The following is a 15,349-nucleotide window of genomic DNA, read 5'->3' on the forward strand; positions in this document are numbered from 1 at the left end:
CCCCCCCCCCCCCCTCCGATAAAGCTAAGTGCCCTTCCCACTGCGCCGACGGAGCTGCGGTCCTTTGGTTCTTGTTCAAGGAACGCGACACAAACATAAGATCAGGAGCATTAATGTACGAAACATACCTGTGAGAGTTGGCAGCTTAAGATATATAAAACAACGCCTTGACTATTCGCATGAAAAAAAATGCTTAACAGATGAGAAGCGACACCTTGAAGAACAACGTAAAACCTTAATTTCATAGTGATTTTTCCAAAGTAAGTGGGAAACAACCCAGAAAAGTGCAGCCATTGCATTCCGTGGTTTTTAAAAATACAGCAGCAAATTTGGTTACTTGCAGCCATCACTAATTTTGTCCCACCACTGACCACCACAATAAAAAAATTCGAGTTTTCCACAAAAAAAAAAGGTCTGATCACTGAAGGCTTTTTTCTTTCTATTTTTATCTCAGTTCTGAGATCAATATACACCCAGAACTCCTTGCAAGTCTGGTTCTTTGTGAGATATAAGCAGAAGGCACAAAGGAACAGATCTTTGGCTCTGCCACAGACCCTCCTTTTGCTTAGAAAGCTTCATCAATTCTTCATATACATTCATTAAAACCAGACTCCCCTCAAAGCATCAACATGGAATGACGTTCCTAAGCTGCACACAGCAGGAGTGGAGCCCACATCTCCTCTGCCTGCAATGTGATGCTGAGGTACAGCCAGGATGAATACAATCTTTTACAGTACAGCAAATCAAGAAGTTAGAACCCCCCAAAAATCTCAAAAAACATCTGCTTTTTGACTTATCTAAAAATGCACATCCAGCTTTTTCATCCCACCCCTGGCCTCTAAGGAGGTGGGTTACAGGTTCTGTTGCCTTCTCAAGCAGCTGTATGTTCCTCAGCCTGATGAAGGAACTTCATCCAGCTCACTGCCCTCAGCTGGCTTTGGAGCGAGGTCTGAATGCACAGACACTTCTGCATTCCTTAACTGCCGGATTTTATCCTTTATTTGAAGCCCATTCTGGAAGAGCACCTGTTGCAGTGCTGCATGTGTGTACTGAGAAGTGTAGATGCCTTAGTGCTCTGAATGTCTTCACGAAATAAAAGCAAAACAAGTCATGACCAGAATATTCTTGACAGCATTAAGCATGCCACACAAATCCATATCCAATACTTCAGCTCTGGAGGGTATTGCTAACACTGTGCTCCCATTAGCAGGATTAGTAGGAGGCAATTAGCAGTTCATTGACATAAGAGCATCAGCAACAGCCATGAAAGATGGAGCTATGGAATGAGGTGCAAAGAGCTAAGATTAACCCAAGAATCAGGCTATAATTAGCAACCAAAAATCAGACCCGAATGTCACCTGAATTCAGGTAAAACATTCTTGCATATTACCCTCCCCATTTTGGCTACCAAAAGTGCACTTTTCAAAGCAGACATTACTGTACAGAGCAGTATTACATAATTTAAGCCAAAACTGAGAAAGCACTTCGGGAAAGTAAAGTAACAAAACTTCCTGTTTTATATAGAAATCCATATATACGAAGCAACCTCTTCTGCCTTGCAAATCTCTGACTTGTGTGAGCAGACACAGAGGCCTCCCTTGTGCTTCCTCACAGCTTCAGCTGCTGCTGAAGGTCATGAATTGATCCTGCGCTGCTTTGCAGTTTCTCTTGCACCAGTGGGTTTTCTTCCAGTTTGACCATTTCAAGCACTCCCTTGGTTCCAAGAATACATGGGAGACTTAAGAACACTTCACTGTTTATATTGCAACATCCCTGAAACAACACACAAAGAACACTGTCACACGGTTACTTGCACGTGCCATCTGAAGCATGGACGTACACAAAAGAATTGCTTATTTTAATTAAGTGAGGATATTCCATCATATGGTGTTTGGATGGGTCAAATTCCAGTTATTTTACATACTCTGCAATGGGTTACTGTATAGAAACTGGAAAAGATTACGGTGCAGATAAAAATTTGTGAACCATGCCACGCTTGGAGGAGTTTTCCAACATAGATATATCATATCTCTATAACACAGGCAAAGTTTATATTATTAACACCCATTCCTTAGGTAGAACAAGCAGGGACACTTGATAGTATGGTATCATTAGTTCTTTTAAGACTGACTAAAATAAATTAAAAAAATATAGCCAAAGAGAGCTATTTGGGGAACATTTTTCAAATATTGATCCCATATTTACTTTGTGAGAGAATTCATCCAACTTATATCCCTCTAATTCAAGTTTACACTGTAGACCGTGTTTATTTTTAGGATCTGTATGGGAAATTTTAAACTGGAGAGTAACTACAGAATGTAAAAGATTTGTCACCCCTCTGTATCTGAATTTAGTTCATAAACTGTCAAAAACTTTATTTGAAACATAATGATGAAATTAGGTACGTGTTTGTACTCGAAAGAATAAGCAGGAGCTTCCCTGCACTGGGACATGCAAATCACCCTTTGGAAGGCTCTAATTTGAAGGGACAAGTACATGTTTCAACATGGGTTTTCTCGTCATACGAAGTGACTTAATGCTTCAATGAAGCCTCCTAGGATAGGCTTTAAACAAAGTTCAGTCTATAATTTTAAGTTAACTAAAGCTTCATAACCTTCGCCTCTAATTAAAGTATCGAGGAGTAAAAAGGCAGCTGTTTCAAACCTGGTCAAATAAAATACTGGCAGAAATGCATTTTGTACTTTCATAAAAGATACTGAACTCTTTCAGCCTCTAAAAAAATCTGCATTCAATACTAAACACTCAGGAACTGCAATTCACACATTTTTTTTCATTTGCCAAATCCAGCTATTGCAGGGGTGCTGGTCAGCAACCTTGAATGTATTTCCCTTTTGGACTTGTATTTTTGGGAGAATAATCCACTTTTAATATTGGTTTCAGATTAAAGCAGTAACTGATTTTTACTCATTTTTGGACTATATTTGAAAGCTGTGGTTGGAAAAAAGCAACAGCAGTAGCATTGCTTCAGACATGCCTGTCTGCTAAAATTAATGGTCATATCCAGTATAAATAATATAATTACACTGCCAACCAAAAGATATTAATAACACATTTACCTTTGCCAGAGTGGATATAGAATGAACCTTTCTTCTATCTTTCAGAATGCTGTCAGTCAAACCAGCAACTGAGAGCCCAACAGACCAAGATCTCTGACCTTTTCCCTTCAGAACTTCCATAGCTCTATATATAAACCAGGAAAAGGAGAAAAACATGATGTTTAGATTTTAATTATTCCTATTTTGGTTTATATGTAAAACTCAAAAGACAGATTAAGTGCACCATATATCAGGTATAGTATACTATAAAAATATGATTCTCTATTTTGGAAACAACAGAATGGAATAAAGAATTGCTTTAAAAAATTTCTTTACAATACTTTTTACCCGCAGTAGTAACAATTCTCTTTTCTGTCAAGAGGTGTAACTAATACACAGCTAATTGAATCAGGCAAATTCACCCAAAGCTGTGCTTTGCTTTGAAGCAAATGCTTCCAACACAAGCTCTGAGAAAAGTGTGTCAGAAGGCTTGTCTACTATTTTTTTTTTAACACACAACTGAACTGGCAGCCTCTGACATTCCAGTGGATATTCTGGTGTCTTCTCCTTAGATTGCCACAGGCATAACTTTATTAAGAACTTCAGAAAAACAGTGACCATACACACAAATATAAAGGACAATGACAACCCGACCTACAATCTGCTATAAACTCAATGTATGAGCATTTTAGAGCAAAGTTCACCCAATTCATAAAGAGAAAAAGGAGAAACTCTGCAAACATCAAGTACCTAAAGAAAAGGAAAGGGTTATAATGGCATTACCTGTTGGCCACCTTTTCCCTTGAGTTACGAGCAGCCATTCCTTCTGTTTGATTTGCAGCTAAATTATAACTGGTCCACGATGATACTAAATAGAAAAAAATCAATGCTTAAGTGCACATCTAAACAGTGACTAACATAGGTACCAGATAAGGTGAGGAAAAGAAAAATAAAAAGAAAAATTCAGGCTTTCCAATCTTTCCTTCCTCCACAACAACCCAAATGTAGATGACAACTTTTTAATGTTCCCTGGAGTGATGAAATAAACTCTATAGTAGCACCTTGCCAGAGACACTTGCTTAAAGATGACTGAAATAATGTGTAATAATTGTTACAGTAGCAGTAACCTGCCATATATTATACCACATTTCCTTCCTCTTTCAGTACCTCTAACCTGCATTCTTACTATATTGTTAAAGCCAAAAAGAAAACCAGCATGAGGTTGGTTGGGGGTTTTTTGTGGGTTTGTAATTTTTGGTTTTTTGACTGTGACAAATGTCAAATACTTCTGCTTCACTCCAGGTCTACAGACTTTGGTACACACCAAAACTGTCTTACTTAGACCCATTATGAAAATCTACCACTCATTACTTTTCTTATTACCTTCATTATTTTCCTCAATTATTCTTTCAATATTCAATTACTTAAGCATTGCCAGGACATTATGTGCTCATAGTTATAAGAAAGTATCACTTTACCTTTGTCTTCCCCTTGTTCACCAATAACCCAGGCATCTTTTGCCAGCACCTCTGCTTTCAAAAGGTTTGTCAGTATGTACTGAAATCTCTCCGAGTCAAGATTGGCACCTACTCCAATCACTCTGCTTTTGGGAAAGGCGCTCAGCTTCCACGCCACATATGTCATTACTTCAACTAAATGTGAAAGGAAAGGATGTTGCCAATGAAGGACCACTCACACAATTCAACACAACTGCAAACTCTGAATCACAATTACGAAAAACTCTGGACCAAGTTGTTTACTTTAGAAAATGCATGAGCATGTAAGAACATACTGGTAGTTTATTTCGACCTAAAATACCAAGTCAGGTGGGGAGGAGGTGAAAAAAATTCACAGCCCGAGGAAAGTTTTAAGAGAAATCAAGTGAAACTTCAGAATAAGCCACCACACTTCCCTATATCAAAAATCTCACAGGCTTGTACATTTAATTCAGCCAGTGCTTAATTTATTTTCATTTGGCAAGCACTCTCTGCTCCATCTCCACAGCCCAAAAATGGGAGGAAGAGTCACTTGAGATATAGACACAAGGGCTGTCTTCAATGCATTCACAGGACAGAGGCTCACACTTACTTCTTTCCCTTTTAAGTAGTGATCTTGCTTTGTCTTAGTTCACAGTATCACTGACCCAACAGATTTAAACCTTTCACCAAAATATAGCTGCAATATTTACTATGAACACTATACTTTGTATATTAGTAGCCTGTGTGATCATATGGCACATAACACACATGCATCTGTCCTTCCTGCACAGGGGAAATGTGTACATGAAAATCACAACTGACAAGACAACAGCCAATGGATGTGAATCTTGTAGACACAGTCAGGTCGAAACTACATACAGAAACATACAGAAATACATACCTTTTATACAAAACAAAGTATACTATTTTCTTTTATCTTGGTAACAGTAAAGAAAAAACCCTCAAAGACAGTGTCCTGCTCAAAGCTGAAAAGGAAAACATCTTTCAGAGTGGTAAGAAGTTCTGACTATGTGGGTGTATTCAGCAGTAACATATTTTTAAAACAGGTCAAAGAAAAAGCTGTGTAAGGGACAGAACATTTTGCAAAGTACCAACATACCTGGATGAGAAGCAACAAGGAGAACAGCATTCTGACTGTAGTGTGATATTGCTGGAATAATGCCTTTGAACAAATCCACATTGCTTTGTATGACATCAAGGTAAGTCTGAGCATTACCCAGAGAATTAACTGTAACTACCACGACTTTTGAATCAGCAGAAGCAGAAAAATCTGAAAATACAAAGAAAAGAGGTTTTTAAAATGTATGTCATTCTATTGAGTCTTGGATGCAACATGAAGAGCCATTCTAAAGGCTGAACTGCAGCATCCAGCTTAATTAGGGATTCTTCACCTCCTGTCCCTCCCAATTTCCCCAGTGTGGAATTTGGAGCACTTTCACAGCACCTGTAAGACACAGCTCTCCCACAGAACTACTTTCCTGTTTTACAATTGCCAAATGCAGAAGGCAGACTGCAATTTGTCCAAGGTTACATGGTAGGGACCAGAAAATAATCTAGATAGCGTTGACAGATAAACTTTTCCAAGTTTTCTTGGCAAGAGAGGAAAAAAAATACATCTCTGAAAATCCTCCTTCATTTTTATTCCAATTGTTAAAGAAGGGGAAAGATTTTACTCCTAATTTTTGATCTTATACCTCACTCAAGGACATGTAGACAATCATAAAAAGCACTTCAAGTCTGTTTATTAACTCCAGTAAAAACCCATGTATTTATTAGCCCAAGGAAACACGCAACCACGTTTGCTGCAGGAATTTGTAAGTCAAAGCTGCCTTGAGCAGGTAACTTTAAACATCTGAGTACCACACAGGTGATCAGTCTGGGCACAGCAACAAGGTGATTTGACTGTTGCACCACTTCTGGAACCAGCTGATGCCAAGGCAGAGGCCTAATGCACTGACAAACTGGAAGCATACTAAGGATATAATTAATACCAGCTTGCCCTAAATCTAGATATAAGCATAATAAAATAACAGGTGACAGTGTACAAGCATTTTGCAATACTGTAACACTACTCAGAGCACAGCCAGCAACAACATACAAGCTTTTTGTACCACAGCTAAATGTAAACATATAATAGGTGACCACAAAGGCACAAACAGATTTGTGATACAGTTGCACAACCAGGGTTCAGGAAAAAAGTGTGCTAGCAGTAAAACCTGCAAGATAAGATCAAAGAACGTACAGCAGGCAATGCCAGCTGCAGAATAAGCAACAAAGATGCCTGGTGGAACCAGAACAAGTCCCTGTCTCGAAATCAAGATAAATTACAACAGAAGCACAAGAAAGCCCCTCATTTCCTCTTGCAGAGAGTGCAAGGAACATGCAAACATGACACACAAGCAAGGAAGAACGAGGAAGTTGCTCATTTCAGTTTCAGCTTCCTCTGTGGAAGAGCTTCCGAGTTGCACCGCCCCAAGCTCTGCAACCCAGACCAAAGTCTGTGGCCATCATCACTAATTAGAGAGACATGGCATCGACTCTGTTGAATTGCACACTCACAGCTAACTGAGGACAAGATTTTTAAGAACTCATTGTTTGAATATGCAGTGATACTATTGAACTAACTAACTATTGGCATGTTTAATGAACATCAATTTAGAAAAGCTGAATTTTGAAAAATTCCTTTCTTTATCAGCCTTTTTAACACTGGTCTCACAGCTCTCTCCAATTCCCTAACATATTTTTCCCCCTTCTTTCCCTCTCTCTGCTTCTGACACTGAAGTATCAGCTTGGCTTCTATGTATTTCTGCATGAGTCCAATCTCAGCATCAGCCTCTTACCCTGGAAGTACAGACTAACATACCTCTACCTCTATAAACAATGAAAAAAGCCTGAAATAAAAGCTTTCAAGCTTTGCTGAACCTTCCTTTCCAATTTTACTCTGAAGAGACAGAGGAGAGCAAGAAGCTATGAAAAGAATACAGCTTTTACAAAAGACAGCCTGTATGCCCCTCTGTCTCCCCAGATGTCCTGCCCTCATTAAAACAAGCACAAGCACACACAGTACAGCACTCGCTCCCATTCCAGAAACAACATCCAATACCTCTGCTGATCTCCACATTTGGCAGAGCAAAGATCTCCAAGTCCATGGTCCCTCCTTTTGCTGCACCTTCAGAAAGATCCAAAAGAATCACCTTGTCTGCAACACCCTGTATGAATAAAAATAACACAGATCAACAAGAAAACAAACCGAAACTTGTGGGAGTAAGGAGTAAAAACCAAAATTCCTCCAATTCCAGTGTTTGTTGCACTGTGTACAAACCAAACAAAATTACTGACCAAGATTACAGTCAAATCACAGGAAAAAGAATTTAGTTCAGGAAAACTCTCCTTTTCCAGGGGACTAGGAGATCCCAATTGTAAGAGACCACCACTCAGGCAAGAACCCTTTAAGTAAGGATTTTCAAAGTAAGGGAATTCAATATTCAATCCTTTGACTTAAAAAAAGCTGACTGAGAAAGCAGGGCAGAAATTAACACTTCTGCATGTCTGTAAGTTAACTGAAGAGGCAAATGACTTAAGCAGTGATGGGGCTGTTAAAACTGCTGAAGTATTTCTTAGTGTCAGACACTAAGAACTAGACTGGAAGCCTCTCTATTAATCAGGTCTGTTGCTATTTTTATACTATTTTGTAATTATGTACCTTTGCTGCAACTGCTAGCACACATGCAATGCCAAGATCTCCAGCTCCAACAACAGTAATTTTATTAAAACATCCTTCATTTTTGCCTCCAGTTTTACTCCTTGATTTCATGTCAGTCTCTCCTACAAGTAAAAGAAAATCATAAATTTAGGTGCTAATCCACACTGTATTAATACAAGTATTGCTACTTCATACAGGATCATGGTTGTGCCAGAGTTAAATCAAATTGCACAAACCTTTTCAAAACAGTGGTCAAGCCTGACTGCAGAAAATTCATCACAACCTGCAAGGTTGTAAAACACAAATATTCCTCTTTAGATAGGAATGTTTTTTCACTAAGTAGAAATATATGAGCATAACAATAGCAAGAAGCTAGACACTAACATCACACAAACAACGCTCCCTTTGCTACTGTTACAGATGTCAATACATACCATGGTCAAAAAATTTGTAGAAGATTTCTATTTCGAAAAGACATGCAAAATGGAATTTGATTAAAATACAAGAACCTGAGGTTGCTCAGCCAATGCTACTGGCAACACAGTGATTCTCATTCTGAGTACAATGCAGAGAGATTTGTAACCGAAACATTTAAGATTGATTGCCTAGAAATGTGTATCATGTGCACACCACGTTTGAGCTCACAAGCAGTTTGTGTACACAATTACCAGAAGAACAGCAGAAAAGGGTTAAAGGGGAAGGTTTGCACAAGCTGCCACAGATCACCATCTGTGACTGCACTAAATAAAGGAAGAAGAAAAGACTGACCTGAAGAAAATGCATCAGGATGAAGAGTAACAGGACTGGAGCCATAAAACACCCAGGGACGGAAAACCTGGGAACTGTGAAATTCAGGAATTTTGCCCAAGACTTAAAATGGGTGAGATAAAGCAATGAGGCAAAATGCCAAATTGCATCCACTCCTGAAGGGTATAAAACACAAGTCCAAAATCAGCTTGTCAGCGCTGAACAAGGAGAACTTAAGACACATGAAATGAACTCCACAGCCAGTGTTCCTTGTTCTCAGTGCTGCACAGCAGTGACTGGGGTCAGCTGGGTCTCAGGGCTTGTGACTGAGTGTGAGAGTGAGTGAGATCTGAGACAATGCATGACTAGGATTGGGTAAAATCAACTTGTTCAGAGTAAAATCACATCTCCCTTCCATAAAATCTCAGACTGAGTTTTCCTAAAGTAATTTCCAAAAAATTAGTAGTACCAAGTCTACAGTAGTTTTCAGTAGGCTTAAATGCAAACATCCAAAACAAGCTGCTTACTAAATAAGGAGAATCTGAGCTCTCTGTTCAAAGAAATACTTTTGACTACACAGAGAAAACACAAAACACTGTGGACAGGCAAACACCAAAAATTCAGATAATAAAACTGTGTAGTGTTCTTTGTGATATCAAGTAATAACAATAAATGAATATATCAAAGAACATTAGAAACAAGTTCATGAAAACATCCACACCTTCTGTAATTTTTGCAATGTAGGACAGAAGTTCTGATTGCCTGGCTGCATCAGAGGATGACAGTGAATACAAAGGGAGCTCTTCCTCAAACTTTGCAATCATTTCCTTGATTAATCCAATGACAGTTGATTTAGGCTGAAATATAGCAATACAGAAGACAAAACAGCTGACTAGCTATTTCATAATGTGATACCAGCTGTGAGCTCCCATAGTTATACACAGCTTAACCAAATCATAAATATTGACACTCTTAATATTTACACGAACATTTAAGGGAAAGAAAAGCATCACTTTTTGAAAAGATCCTTTTACTCCATACCTCTGTTTGGAAAGTAATTTAACAAAAAAGGAGTTCTAAAATTGAAATTAGCAGTGCAACTAATTTTTGAAGGCATCCATGAACATATGGAAACCTTTGATATAGCCACATCCAGTATCATAAAAGGGACAAATCCTAGCTAAAGGAAAGATAGTTCAGTCTTCTCAGATGAGCTTAACTGTCCAGAGTTCTTGCAATTCAGCCCTTCTTCAGGTAAAATACACAGTGAAGTCAGTAAAAGTTCTCATAGGAATGTCTATATCAATAAAGTAAAATATAGTCCATCCATTTCAGAAAGCTGGAATTCATTAAATCATTTTTTACTGGTCTGGCAGTCCCATTTAAGTGAGTAATTTAACACAGTGCACAGAATCATTTTGCAGCAGCACTGGCTCTAGAATCTCTGTGCTGTTTCAGAGCTCTGCCAACAGAGACATGCCCAAAAAGTAGAACCTGCCATTGAACTTTCCTAGGGATACTCAATTAGTCTAGTGCTAAGACTCACTATTAACAGCAACAAAGTATCATGAGGCTTAACTGCTTTGGAACAAACTCGGTCCCTCTTCTTCAGTTTAAAACAATTTTCCTTCAAATCACTTACAACTTCCTTTACAATTGCTTTGAACTGCCTGAAAGCTGTAATTTCAAGAGACACAACATTCTGCTTCTCTTTGCATAACTATTGCATATTTAAAACTAACAAAAAAAATGCAGAAAACAAAAAGGCCTGAACCTTACTCACTCCACTCCACGGATCTCAATATGATACCATGCATTGTTCCCAAGTACTTCCCCCCCCCCCTGTCAGCCACTCCACCTCTTACATGGCTCCAGTTCTGCAGGTAGGGCAGATAAATCCTGCCATGAGCATCAACATGCTTTCCCACTGAAATGCCCATGTTTGCAGTTGGCTTCAAGAAGCAAATGGGGGGAGCAAAGGGATGAGAATCCAGAATCCACAGCTGAATAGGTATGTTATAGGAATTACCTGTTCAACACAAAATAAAAGCCATTAGTAACTTCTGCATTGGGAAGAGGCACTAAAAATCAGTCATGTGTGTGATGTGATTTACACTTCATAATAACAAAGCAAAAAAGCCTGAGAGATAGCTTTCCAGATTCACACAGAGCATTTATGTTACTTAGGCTAGTTAACAAACACAGACTTGTCTGGATCAACTTGAAGTGCTACTGATTGTGTCTTTCTTAATATAATGCTCTGTGGTTGTTTTGCTTCCCAAGGTCCTCTTATCAGCCAAGGTGTCCTCTTTTCCCAGCAAAGAAATCACTTAAAGGTACCATTTCATATTTATTTTAGGACTTAACAACTAGTGCAAAGAGGCAGCTATTAAGAGCTTTACCAAAGGCTTCAAGTTAAAAATAAAAAATTACCTACTGGTTATTTTTGGGCACTGCCTGTACAAGCATAGGGCTTGTATATATAGAGTTCACACAACCACCATTAGAACCAAAGAGTTTGCCTACACAGTCTCAAACTACATGACTTTTTAATAGTTAATTTACCTATATAATTAATAATTTTTAATTTCAGCATCTGTTTTTGCATCTGCACCTGTTTTTGCAGAAGTGGCTTCTGCCAATTCACCCAAAATCCTTTCTAGCCCTCTTTAAAGAAGCTGCACTACTGCTAAGAGGCAGTACCCAACACATTTCACAATTAGATTCATAACTGGCAAGAAAACTTGACTTATCTTACCATATTTCACTGGAACAGTACCACTAAAATTCAGGAGGTCCTTCTGGGATCCATCCTTGAAGGCTGAAATTAAAAATGTGATTTTAAAAAATAATAAATGCTTTCAAGTCTGTGATGGTAATCCCATCTGCAACTACCAACATACAACAGCGATTTTTCTTTAGAAATCAACCACACTGCCCCTGAAAGAGCCAAGACTAGAATGCTACCTCCCCTTTTCAGTATTTCCTTAATGGAATCTTAATGAAAATTGCATCATTAGTCTGAAAATCCCTTGTCCTAGGTAATTCTGATGTTGCAGGAATTTTCAGTCAGGCTGAGGGATGCTGGAAGTACACTCTATAAGATACAAATAGCAAAATGCTTTCAATACAATCATGAAAAATGTGGAAAATGGTGTTACATATAAAGATTTTAAAACATCAATCTTCTATAATTACTGACAAGTTGAAATAAAATGAAGTGAATAAGTCATCGAGGTTTTTATAGTTTTTATATTTATGCACTCTTAGAAGAGTCAAAGTAAAGACAGGAACACAACTGAAAGATATTCACACTATTTAGGTTCTGTTATACACAGTCTGAATCTATGGCAAGTAAGAATCCCCACAATTAGTTCAAAGTAATTGTATCACTTCTTACTGTACGTGTTCATGGAGAATGTGAAGTTTGGGTATGTCTTGCTAACATTCTTCAGCTCTTCTATGGTCAGGTCTCTGAACTTATACTGGGAAGGGGGAGGACAAAAAAAAAAATCAGGAAAAAAAAGTTTCACTTCAAAGGCTTCTTTCTTTACCAGAGATAGCAAAAAGGATATGAGACAAGGCAGAAACACAAGAAGGGGAATGTAATAATTACTTGTGGTATTATTAGTAGTTTTGATGTGAAATATATTATCTAAAAGAATTGATTACAAAAAGGCTTTAAAGGTATCACAGGTCTGCTGTTGCTGCATAAGAACTCAAATTCTGAACATTACTCCTTACATACCATTTCTTTCCATTCACAGCTGTGTGAGCAGAGGTTTAGTAAAGTTTAGTCTCCTCTGCACACAATAACTAAAAACAATATAAAAACATAAACCTCTTAGAAAAAGGAGATTATTTTATTGCTGACACAGTAAAACTCAGATCCACCTGCACATATTTTAGAAGAGTTTCGTAAGATGTTGATTGCCACAAACATACTAAATGTGTAAGTGATTAGCCTCTGGGATTTTTTTTTCCATTTTTATGCTGTCTTTGAGAGCTGAGAAAATTAATCACTGCTGCTTGAGATTGTCCCCAGCCAGTCCAATACCTGAACTTCCAAGAGATTTGCATCCTCCCACATCCCAAAGTTATGAACAATTTTCCATTTCCTAGATTAAGGCCTCTGCTTCTCATTCAGGAAACCTGGAGTTGTTTTGGAACCCTTGCCTAAGCAAACACAACTGCAGCCTGACAGTGGCTTAAAGAGCTTCTCACTGCCCTGGAATACTTGTTACACAGAAGTAGCTTAAACCAAATTTGTCTTCAGTCTGGTACCCCACCAGCAATGCTACAGCTATGGGGATATTTTCCATTCTGTACAAGAAAACACAGAGCTGCTGAAAAGAAACACCTTTTAGTCAGCTTCTCCCCATTCAGTCTTACAGGATACTGCAAAGTCAGGCAAGAAAAAAAAAATAAAAAAATTAAATCTGCCCAAATTAGGAATGTCTGCACAACTTAGATTTAACACATTTTTGGAAGCGTTGATTCATCTGGTTGTGAAACCAAAGCCATCTTTCCCCAGCTGGCCCCCTTCTATTCGTAATGCAAAACGAGGCATTATTCCTATCAAATAGTTTGCCCTATTCTAAAGATAAGAGGATTTATGAGGCGACTTAGGCACAGACCTCGCTCATTCCGCACCTGAAATTATCTGGCATGCCCAAAATTTAAACAAGCCCACCTCAGTTTCTCACACGGAAATTAAAACCCTCAGAGGGATGCTACAACAACACGTCTGTGTTCCCAGGGCGTGGAGGTGCTAACGCAGGGAACGCCACCAAAAAAAAAAAAAAGGGGGGGGGGGTAAAGTTACCAATTCCCCGGTGGATTGATAACTCCGAGCGAACAGTAAGGTTGCAGCCGGGAGGCACGTCCCGAGTCACGGGAATAAATTCACGCGCAACTTAAAGCTCGGCTACGGACAGAGCAGGGACGGGACGGGACGGGACGGGACGGGAGGGGAGGGGAGTCCTTCACCAGCCACCACCACGAAACCTCCTCCCTTCCCTCCCAGCGGCCGTTTTGGACCCGCAGCACCTTTCCCTTCCCGCCGTCCTTTCCCCCCCCCCACCTCCCTCAGCGCTGCCTCAGCGCGGGGCCCCCCGCGCGCCCCCTCCCCTCGCCTGCCGCGCGCGCACCTTCCCCAGCTGCCGCCTCAGCGCCTCCTCCGCCAGCGCCATGGCGGCGCGCGCCGCGTCCCGGCGGCCCCTGCGCGGCACCCAACGCCCCTCAGGGAGGCGGGATGGTCCCGGGCGCGGCAGCGGTTCGGTTCGCCCAGGGAAACGTGGAAAAAAACCCCAACCAACCAAACAAACCAAAAAAACCCCGTCATTTTAATTCTCCTTCTGACGCACGTGAACGCTTCAGTACGCGACCGTGGCAAAGAGCTTCTGGGCTGAGTGCCGTTTCCACCCGCCATGGTGTTGCAAAATGTGGAATAGGTGGAGATTATCTGAAATCAGGATATTCTTTTATGTAAGATGTTTGCATACTTTCAAGCCGAATCAGCAAGAAAAGAGACCTAGTCAGTGTAGGAACAGGCAGCACGCAGCATCCCCTAGACAAGGACATCCAGGAACTACCAAGCTTTGAGGATGCAGTAAATCAGCATGTTGTTTATAGAATCATAGAAAATCCTGAGATGGAAGGGACCCATCAGGATCATAGAGTCCAACATCTGGCCCTGCACAGGACACCCTAAGAATCACACCGCGTGCCTGGAAGCACTGTCTAAATGCTTCTCAAACTCAGACAGGCTTGGTGCTGTGACCACTCCCCTTGGGAACCTGTTCCAGTGACCAAGCTAAGGAACCTTTTCCTGATATCCAACCTCAACGTCACCCAGCTTTATGCCATTTCCTCGAGTCCTGTCACTGGTCACAAGAGTGAAGAGATTGGTACCTGCCCCTCCACTCCCCCCCATGAGGATATTGAAGACCACAAAGACCCTCAGTCTCCTCCAGGCTGAACAGACCAAGTGACCTCATCTCCTCCTCCTAAGGCTTCCCCTCCAGACCCTACACCATCCTCACGGCCCTTCTTTGGACACTCTCTAATAGCTTAAAGTCTTTTTTATATTGTGGTGCTCAAAACTGCACACAGTAGCCAGGTGAGAACAGATAGCAGTTAGCACCCCTTAATCAAGGACATTCTGGAACTAACAAGCTTTAAGGATGTAGTAAATCAAGATGTTGGTGTATGTATGCCTTGCTAACTTGGCAAAATACTCAAGGTCCATGTATCCTATAGCTGAACTATTGTCAGTATAATACCAAAAATCACACCTAGAGGTCAGAAAGACCCCTGCCAAGGTGAAGACCTTTCCCCTGAGC

At 40.0% G+C, this 15,349-nt stretch overlaps 1 protein-coding gene across 4 annotated transcripts; it reads right to left on the reverse strand.

Moving 5' to 3' along the window:
• Positions 1-448: 448 nt before the first annotated feature.
• UEVLD (UEV and lactate/malate dehyrogenase domains) lies at positions 449-14,258 on the reverse strand. 4 transcript variants are annotated; one of them, XM_027651212.1, is made up of 12 exons: positions 14,156-14,258; positions 12,406-12,490; positions 11,764-11,826; positions 10,871-11,034; positions 9,727-9,862; positions 8,259-8,380; positions 7,659-7,764; positions 5,655-5,825; positions 4,535-4,708; positions 3,840-3,924; positions 3,078-3,201; positions 449-1,773 (listed from the first exon to the last, which is right to left on the reverse strand). In XM_027651212.1, exons 1-12 carry the CDS (start codon positions 14,195-14,197, stop codon positions 1,609-1,611), a joined length of 1,437 nt encoding a protein of 478 aa, XP_027507013.1. In that variant the 5' UTR covers positions 14,198-14,258; the 3' UTR covers positions 449-1,608. The 4 variants fall into 4 exon arrangements, with proteins under 4 accessions (XP_027507013.1, XP_027507014.1, XP_027507015.1 ...); XM_027651213.1 differs by lacking the exon at positions 14,156-14,258 and adding an exon at positions 13,831-14,065; XM_027651214.1 differs by lacking the exon at positions 14,156-14,258 and adding an exon at positions 12,900-13,166.
• Positions 14,259-15,349: the final 1,091 nt, after the last annotated feature.

Source organism: Corapipo altera, unplaced genomic scaffold, assembly GCF_003945725.1.
Source record: "Corapipo altera isolate COAL_440 unplaced genomic scaffold, ASM394572v1 78, whole genome shotgun sequence".
NCBI lineage: Eukaryota > Metazoa > Chordata > Aves > Passeriformes > Pipridae > Corapipo > Corapipo altera.